This window comes from Diutina rugosa (assembly GCF_008704595.1).
Source record: "Diutina rugosa strain CBS 613 chromosome Unknown scaffold78_size38515, whole genome shotgun sequence".
NCBI lineage: Eukaryota > Fungi > Ascomycota > Pichiomycetes > Serinales > Debaryomycetaceae > Diutina > Diutina rugosa.
This window is the reverse complement of record NW_022995063.1, coordinates 25,481-35,386: the sequence shown is the minus strand read 5'-3', so window position 1 is coordinate 35,386 and position 9,906 is coordinate 25,481. Positions and strand designations below refer to the sequence as shown.

At 48.9% G+C, this 9,906-nt stretch overlaps 1 protein-coding gene across 1 annotated transcript; it reads right to left on the bottom strand. All coding sequences in view use genetic code 12, as the record gives it.

Moving 5' to 3' along the window:
• Window positions 1-3,422: 3,422 nt before the first annotated feature.
• DIURU_000293 (uncharacterized protein) lies at window positions 3,423-5,948 on the bottom strand (the record flags this gene model as incomplete). Its single annotated transcript, XM_034155635.1, has 1 exon — window positions 3,423-5,948. One exon carries the CDS (start codon window positions 5,946-5,948, stop codon window positions 3,423-3,425), a length of 2,526 nt encoding a protein of 841 aa, XP_034014914.1.
• Window positions 5,949-9,906: the final 3,958 nt, after the last annotated feature.

Below are 9,906 nucleotides of genomic sequence, written 5' to 3'. Positions count from 1 at the left end.
GTGGGGGGGGGGGGGCGAGTGTGGAGAGAGAGCTCGTACCCGATATTAATGTGCCAGCAACCGTTTTAACCGGTAAAACATGAGGGGGGTTTGCTACCCCTGTATCAGAGGGTGTTTCAGGATGGGTTTCAAGAATGGCGGTTAGAGGATTTTACTAAGGTGTGGATACCATTTGCGAGTGGGGCTGATTGTTTTTTTGTGGGATGCGGGGCCCATGCCCACACCTGGTGTGCGTATTTTGCCCCATGACCCAAATCGGGAATACCTCGCATAATGCTCGCTATATGCACGTTATCAGCCTGCCTGATCTCGAGGACAAACAGCGAGCGGCACTCCGGCCACAAAAGAGGGCACTTTGGGCGCTGTGGGCGCTTTGTCCACAGCCCCGCCCCTCCCAATACCAAGAAAAAAATAAGCGTTAGTCATCGCCGTTACTAAGCCACCACTAAGATATATACTTCCGATGGTTTTTGTTCCCGTTTGGCCTTTGTTTGACCTTGGCTACCGGGCTGTGTTTATCGTAATCTGGGTGAGTGTGCGTGGGGTGGCAAGATAGCCGTACGCTGTAGGCGCATGCCGCAACTGGTGAGGCGTGCCCAGCCAAAACATAGCCTTACCCCGTACTGCCTTAGTCAGTAAGGGTACCCATACCGTGGAAGAAAACCTCCCAATACTCATTGGACACAACCTCCCACCACCAGCGGTTAAGGTTGCGAACATCGTGTGACCCGCAGCGAGGGAGGGGGGTGCACAAGACGTTCGCTGTCTCAAAACGCACCCTGGGCGCTTTTTGCTGTGAGGCTCAGGTGCAGGGGCGACGCTCTGGCAATACGAGCAGATAAAATCAGCCGAAGCGATGGCGGCGCTGGGCGGCGCACCCCGATCGGGACACCAGCACGATCGCCGCGATAAGCATCACGTACAACAGCTGGGGTTATAGGCTAAACACCATTGTAAGCGTTGGAAACCGGTTGGAATGAAGCAGGGCTTAGTGTCTCGGAAAAGGGGCGGTCGGGACCTCTAGGGGTTGGGTATCCCTGGCCCCGCTAGCCGAGTCGGTCGCGGAAAGCAACTTAAATCGGCCACGGAAACTTGGCCCATCTCCGTTTTAATTTCTTTGTGAGCGATCGGTTGCTTGGCAATGGCCAGGGGGTTCCCGAGGCCAATGGAGGCATTGATTCCGGGATATTAGGGGGACGATATAGGGTGTAGTTTACATAAGCGCGCAATTGCCACTGGCTTTTTAGTAGGGTTACGGTCACGCCGAGGCGGGGGCGCTCTCCATCGTCATTCTGTCAAAATGACGTAATTTGCCGGGTTGTCTCCGTCTCCGTTTAGGTCGTTCGCAGTGTCCCCTATTTCCCTATCCGTGGTCGGGTCCGGATGGAAGCAAACCGTGGGGTCTCGGCTTTGGTGTCGTTTGCCCTCCGAAAGGGCGCAAACAAAAATTTGCTGCAAATTTGCTGCGAATGCTGCGAATGCTGCGAATGCTGCGAATATTTGCTGCACTGCCCATCGCATAGTGTTCGGTGGCCTCCCCCCGGCGTTGTTGGCGCAGCCCGTGCGATAGTGCGCCAAGCGAACGAATTTTCGGCGATCGCTGGGAGGGTTTTGTTACCCGTAGTTAATTATCCGAGCAAACTTAGTAGGCAATGGAACCAATCCGGGAATGGTCGTGCTGACATAGTTGAATGTAACCAGCATTGTATGGAGCACTACGACAATGGTGGACACTCAATAATTTGCCGCTGGGTACTATTAATAGGAGTATAAACAATGCCTGGCATGTTGCTGGCATTTTGGGTGGGATTATGCGCGGGTAAAAATAGGCCATCATAACAAGGGAAATTGGCATCAAACGACGTCATTCCCAGTTGGGGGACCCCGGGCATGGCGATTAGTCTTAGCTTAGAACCTAGCGCCTAATGTAAACACAAGCCGTTCACAAACGCCGTTTACAGATACTTGGAAGGACAAGTTTCTCGATGGTTCACCCACACATTGAGCCAAGAATAAGCTGGCGTCGTTAAGTTGGGCGATGAGGTGTCCAAGGGGCCGTCACCTTGGGAGAACCTAAGTGACAACATCCAGAAGAAGTTGAATATGGAGAGTCACCGCCATCGTCGACTTGTCGAGCGCTTGGTATCTAGCTAGTAGGCAATGGTCAAGATAGCCAGTCCAGCACTATCCGCTTCCCCTTGAACCGCTAATTCTTCACAGATCAGTAAAACATGAACGTGCTGACCAATGAAAACCCAGTTGGCTCGACTTAGTAACCATTGGCTAGAATATTTCACTCTGCACTATCTGGTAGTCACTACCGTTCCAAAATGCTACGTTCATGGTTACTGTTTGGTAGACTTTTAGTGCTACAGGTGGGACACTGCCATTCTCAGCATCGTAACCTCCAAACAAGTGCTCGCCACCGCCTGGTAGCCAAAGGTAGGAGGCTGTAGCCAGTACTTGGTGTGACCGTTGTTGCTAGAACCAATTGATGATTATCAGCTGGAACTAGTGGATTGGGACTGTCATCGCTGGAGCCAAGCATGGGCTGTTTGTCTGGCTGAGAGTAGCCAGTTGTCGTTTGTCTAGTTGAGGTAAGTGTGACCGTAGAACCAATTGATGGCCAAGAGACGGGTTTATATTAACCACTTGTTGACTATCAGCCTGGCTCAGCCTACTGGGACCGCTGTTGCTAGGACCGATTATTGACTTTTACTCCAGACCAAGATTACTTGTTAATTGCTCAGTTCAGTAGTACTGATAACCAAAACCGGGTTATCAACTTGGTTTGATTTATCTACTTGTTGTTGTCAGAACCAAGCACTGGTTATTAGCTTCGATTCAAAGAGTAGGTTCGTCGATGCTAGAACCAACTACCATTCATGGATTTAGCTTTGGTGGAAATATTGATGTTATAACCAAATTTTGGGAAATGATACTTCGATCAAGTGAAATAGGTCCGCTTAGCTGGAACCAATAAACGTAGACTAGTTTATTGATTGGAAATGGCTTATTCATCTCAATGTATGTCTATCTAATGCGAATGTCCATTTCCTTATCAATATCACGTGACATTGATTTGGTCACGACACGCAAAACACCCTCAGATGATCAAGGTATATCGGTACTCAGTATAGTATCGACCCGAATCTAATAGGTAACGAAACGGCTTTCTCTTCTCAATATATTTACCAATTGAACTACTAATTGTCAACTACAAGTGGTTCACTTATTTTCATTAACATTATGTCCGTCGTAAATTCGTCGCTATTCGTATCAATCATTATCGTAGACTCATCAGTCAATTTCGGTCAATTTGGGTATCGCATCAATCGTTTGGTATCGCATCAATCATTTGGTATCGCATCAATCATTTGGTAATCACATCGACGGACATGTTGGTCCTCTCGTTGGACGTTTCACTCGTCGCTGGAGTCATCACTGTCGCTGCTGTCATAACTGCTTGACGATGAAGAGGATACTTCATCACTAGATGACGACGATGAAGAAGATTCTTCATCACTAGACGACGATGAAGAGGATTCTTCATCACTAGATGACGACGATGAAGAGGATTCTTCATCACTAGATGATGACGAAGACTCCTCATGTTTCACACGACGGGAGAGATCAACCTTGTAAGTAATTATTCCGTAGTTGTTAACCACCGAACCAGATTCGGACTCCTTCTTCAGCTTCTTCTTCAGCTTCTTCTTCGACTTCTTCTTCAGCTTCTTCAGCTTCTTCTTCGACTTCTTCTTCAGCTTCTTCGACTTCTTCTTCAGCTTCTTTTCGTCGTCGCCGCTGTCGTCGTCAGACTCCTCCACCTTCTTCTTCAGCTTCTTCTTCGGCTTCTTCTTCGGCTTCTTCTTCTTCGGCTTCTTCTTCTTCAGCTTCTTTTCGTCGCCGTCGTCGTCGTCGTCGTCGTCGCCGTCGCCGTCGTCGTCGCCGTCGCCGTCGTCGTCGCCGTCGTCGTCGCCGTCGTCGTCGTTGTCGTCGTCGTTGTCGTCGCCGCCGTCGTAGCTTTCGTCGTCGAAGTCCTCCTCCTCGTCCACGTCCACGTCCTCCTTCTTGTCCTTCTTCTTCGCCTCCTTCTCATCATCCTCCGGGGAGCGTCGCTTCGAGCCTCTTTGAGAAGCGTTGGCATCAGCAGCCGCTTGAAAAGGTTGAGGAATCGGCGCCATGGACGAGGTACCTTCAGCTGGGACTTGTTCCGTCCCAGTGGGATCCCCTTGGGCCTCGGTGAAGTAGCCACGAGGCCGTGACGGAGACGAGGAAGACTCCACCAAATGTCTCATTGGTCTCTTCCCCATACGAGCATCATCGTTTTCGTCACCGGCACCACGCAGTTGAAGGTTCAGGGGAATCTGGTAGTCGGCAAAGTTAAAGGGGGGCTTCGGCCCAGAGCCCATGCCCGCTTGACGGTTCAGCGCCAGCGTCCCATGGCGGCGGAAGTGAGCCTCACGGTGGCGTTGATCCGCCAGCGCGACTCGCGACGTCGACCAGTCGCCTTCCACCGCATCTAAACCAGCCACTCGGGGGATGTCCCGCGCCTCGTATGGCTGTTGGTAAACATTAGCGTCACCTTGGTGTGGCGCCTCGAGGGGTTGTTGACGTTGGTGACCCTGTTCCGGCGACGAGGACGCCGAACCCAGGGTGACCTTGGGAGAGCGGTTAACCTGTCTCCAGTTGGACGATTGCAATGGTACTCGGGTATACTCTTCATCCAGGACTGATTCTGCCCTCATGGTACGCTCACGAGCCGTCGGCGGCTCGTTTTGAACGACCTGCGGGTTCAACTGGCGCCCCAGCCGCAACCGGGGCGAGGGAGACTTCGAACCGTGTTCCTGGAGTCTGGTGCCGCTGGGGGACCCTTGGTCGTCGTTTTCAGCAGGCTCCCGGCGATTTTGGGGCGTCGGCGTCATGGGGGGACTGGGGTCAATGGGATCGCCATCATTCATGGGATTGCCATCATTCATGGGATTTTCCATTTCGTAATCATCCCAGGCGTTCTCCGGTTGTTGGTAACCCACGTCAGGATTCTCCTCAGCGTCGGAATCGTTTTCGATGATCATGGCCACCGGGCGAGCAGGAGGCGGGGAGGCAGGCGGGGCGGCAGGCGGGGAGGGTCTCGAACGTCTTCTGCGGTTGGATGCCGATGGCGGTGACGTGATGGGAATCGGGTTTTGGGGGGGGCCCTCCACTTCCTCGCTGTGTTCGAGGAAATCGTCGATCGTCGGCGTCGGCGTCGGCGCAGGAGCCTGGCCCGACGAGGACAGGCCAGAAGCATCGTCGTTGTGCGTGGTAGGGTCCAAGCGCTCATACTGACGAAGTTTGTCCTTGAGAATAGCTTCAGTTTTCGCGTTCAACGATTTGACAAGAAGGTTGTACAACGCGAGAGGTGATATGCCCTTCAACGTCAGAGCCTTCTTAAGATGAGCGGGGACCGAGTTAAATCTCCGTTCAACGGCGGCCTTGCCGGCTCTTTTAGAGAAAACAGAATTCCGGACAACCCAGTTCCGAGTCTTGTAAGCAAGATCTGGTGAAACTTCGATGCCGCTGTCTAACAACGCCTTATTAGCGAGGAATGGATCGCTACCATGGACGCCTTCAAGCACTTCAAAAGCCTCGTCCGAGGTGTTTGCCAATTCACCGATTTCGCAACAAAGCTGAAGGCGAAGTGGGTGGGTGATTTTCTCGAAGGCTTTCGTCACACAGAGGTGATTGACCACCAACAGTGCCTTTTCAGCAAACTCCTTCGATGGCGCGTGAATGAGCATCGATTTCAACGCCTTGGCAATGCTGTCCACCTCCACGTTGCTCCAATCGATTTTGGGATAATCAGCAATTACTTTGTCACAAATCGCCATCTTAGCCTCGGCCAGGTTCAGAGGCAGAGTCACGAAGTCGCGGAACCCCAGCGGGGTTACCTTCGTGTCGGCCATACTGGTGAGTAAGTGTGAGCGGATAATTTGAATTTGTCGTTCTTGGTTGAGTAGCCCCTCCCTGCATCTTGCGCCTCCCCCCATACGATTACCCCCCCCATACGATTACCCCCCCCAGGTTTCCTATTTCAACCGGTTTTCGCCATTCATTATATGACTATGGGGCACCCATAGTCTTACTCTTGGTGAATCTACGAAGTGACGGCACGGTTAGGGGTCCGTTTTGGTATCCTAATCGACGCGCCATAAGCACTAATAGCGTTGTCACCGGCAACCGCGTGGTCCATCGCGTGACCAGTGAAAATTTGCACTCTCTAATGGGATGGGCAAAGGGGAAATGACCGATGGCAGCCACCTGAACTCAATTCTCTTGGTATTTTCTCTACTGGCGAGTGGCTGCCAGTGGTTTTACTTTTTTTCGAAAAGAAATGGTGCTGGTTTACCCTAACTAATGAGTAGTTTCAAGGGTTTTGTGGCAATCCCCTCAATTAATGGTCACGGATTAGAGTACGGCGTTAAAATTCCCAATCTCTCCGTCCAAAAAATGATGCATTCCCCGTTGAAATCGGGCAGTGGCAGCTAACGATCGTATTGCGGAAATTATAACCGCGCTACAGATAAACCGCCACACAAGATCATAGTGGTACGAATACGACAGGACCATGTTTGAACAGGGTAGGAGTTTCACAGTTGCTTGAGTAGTGGTACTCGATTAGTTCCTGTATTAGTATTGATTAGAACTTTATCATACAGTTCAAGAGCAATTTCTTTAGGTTTAGGTTTGAGCTAGATCATTAGGCTTACGTTCGAGCTACTTCATTAGGATTGGGTTTATCAGCTAACGTTTTATCAGGTCGCTTATTTCTACTGATCTTAGGTTCATTGATCTCAAACTTGATGTCTAGAGGTTTGGCTGGATTTGCTGGACGTAACATCACAGGAGTTTCGTGTACTGCTCCCATATCATTTTAGTTGTGGCTCGTCGATCTACATCTCGTGTCTAGTGATCCGCACTTTCCTTAACTATGGTGGCTTTGCACCGGTTAAGGCAAGTCTACACTAAGGAAAGTCATGTCTCATATTATCGTCGTACCTAGTCATCTAACTTCATTACAATACTCGTCATCCATTTCCTCGTCCTCCATGTCCTCATCCACTTCGAAATCCTCCTATGTGCCTATTTCGTCAGCTTGTGAATCGTGCCCGCTATTTCCATTGACTTCCAGCGCCGTGTTAGCTTTTTACTACCCGTGGCATGTAGTCGGGGTTACGTCCACCTCTTCATCCAAGTCTTCCACTTGTTCGTCGTAAAGAACTGCGTAAGGGTCGACGGCGTTTTAACCAGTAGGCTCATCCACCCCCATACTCTTTGGAACCATTTGAACTCTTCGCCACAACGTAGTCCATCTTACTGCTGATCCTCAACTTTCCAGTGAGTTGAATTTGGCAGCAAGTTAAATGTAGTCCACATTTGGTTTCGTAAATCGTTGGTGACTTCTCCAAAACGACTCCACAACGCCTCCAATCCGAGACTGCTGAGCCAGGAATGGCAGATGGTACACTGGTTGGTCGGCAAAATGAGTTAAGGGAGTCACCTGGGTCGTAAATGGCGTCTTACCATGTTCCTAAGCTTGTTGAACTGTAAAAGACGCACCAAAACCACCAAGAACTCAGTCATGACGTTCCATGCCCATTGACGGTTCTGCTTTTGAAATTCACACTATTCCCGAGAAGTTTGGGTCTGAAATGATGGGAGTTAGAGTGATTCTGATGGCGCGATACATCAAGTAGATACGCTTACCGTCAGTCAAGAACAGAATGATATTCACCAAATTAAGGATTACTGTGTTGGTGGGCACTTGAGTAGGCCATAGTGGCGAGTTGTTGCCCAGTGTCAGTGTCGTCGCCTTCCCCCAGAAATGGTGAAATTGTCCCCTTTTCTCTCCCCCCTTTTTACTATTTAATATGACAGGGCTAACTCGACCATAGTCTACTTTTGCCTAGTTTTGCCCAGCTTTGGCAGGGCCCTGGCAGGTCTTTGGCACAGTTTTGGCACCCCTCCAAATGCTTGCTTACTGCGGGTAATCACATAATAGCAGCCGAGATCAAAGGCTAGAGCCAGTGCTTAACCAGTATGTACCAGATTGTGCTTTGTTAGTGCCACTTTGTCGATTTTTGCTCAATCCCTCGTCTCCCAGTACTGGTCGTCGATCTCTGGTTATCGTTTCCCTCTCACATTCTGCTGTTCTACTCTCATGAATTTCACTACCCACTAGTCTCATAAATGGCCCTCATTTTCTCGTGCAACCTCACCCCCAGGGCTGGGCGGCACCTTTCGCGCACCTCACCCACCTCACCGCCAGGACTGTGTAAGCAATTTTGGCTCCCCGTCAGCCAAGCCCCACCCAGATCAACTGAACCACCTTTTTCGAGTAACTTTTGTTAGCAGACCTCGTCGCCCAGCCCGCTGTAGCAACAGGTTGGCCCCAACCACGGTAGTGCCAATACACAGGCCAGAGGATTTTCTCGTGTGACGTCAGTGGCGAGAAAACTTGGACGGATTCTTTGGTAAGTTCCCCAGTGGCTACCACAACTACAGACACATCTATCTTGTTTGTAAAGTTTCCTGCCGGCACACAAGAGCACATGATATAAGTGAACTTCCGACTAGGTGGTTACACCGCGTATATTTCACTTTAAGAGACAGGTAACAACATCACCGTGATGTATAGAATTCAAATAGTGTTTGTGACAGCAAATAAGAGTTTTCTAATTTCTATACTGTAGTTGAACTCGATCCACAAGAGCCCCACGCTCTTGTGGTGTAATCACAAGTGGAATATTCATATGTAGAACAGACATTGATCAAGTTGTTTTATTAGTAGACTAACTAGTCCTATCTATGATAATTAGTCTATCACATGTTGTTTAGCATGTGTTACCTTGTAACGTGTTTGTCCTGCGTACATGCATTTCACTTATGCATGGACCTTTTCGATGTCGTATTTGATCGAATCGGCATTCTGTTTGGTCGAATAAACAAAACCCACACTGAATTAGGATTCATTGTTCAACATATACGAAAAAACTAAAAAGTGTGCCATAAAATCAAACTGGATACTCCAAATCTTCTTTGGCATTGGAATCAACTTGTGATATTTGTTAAAGCGATGAGAGCACCTCGTCTATGGTTAATGCCTGTATGCAGGTGCATGATAGAATATGCGGGACACCACAAGGTGAGCTGTATCACGCACTTACAGAGCAATCAGCGCGTGTTTTTCATCACCTTTGTAATCTTTGAGTATGTGTATTTGATTTTGTGAGCTTAAGTAAATGTCGGCACCACTTCTGATGCAGATATCAGGCTTTGAAGTTTGAGGTACTGCATACAAGCGCTGCGTGTACATATCATTCACGAATCTTCAATCAGGATTTTCGTGACGTATATGACACTCCAAAACAGAATGGGTTACACCACTGTAATTTATAAGGTACAAATAGTATTCACAATAGCAAATGGGATTTTTCTGAATTTTCTGCTGAAAATCTTCAAAGTGTGATATAAAATCAGAAACAGTCGGTACACACTTCTCGTTTGCTTCATAAAATTCTTTGGCCTCTGAAGTATCGTAGATAAACATCTGGGAATGTTAACGTTCAATCTGAAGAAGGTTTGAAGTAATTTCGGCAATGTCATGAATTGAAATCAAGAGAGGATCAGTATAAAAATCTTGTTTGCTTTGTAACTATTGTTGGCATCTGAGCCATTGCCTTTGTGAATTTGGGCAAGCTAATAAGAGATTTGGCGTAGTTGGAGCAAAGCACTCTACTTGCACCACCTGCAGGACGGTTATGTGTATGCAGTACACTCGATAATGGTGCTACCAGTGGCAAACCGTGAGTGGGTCAAGTATGTCACTACCATCACAGTTTCATTACGCTATACCGCTGACTG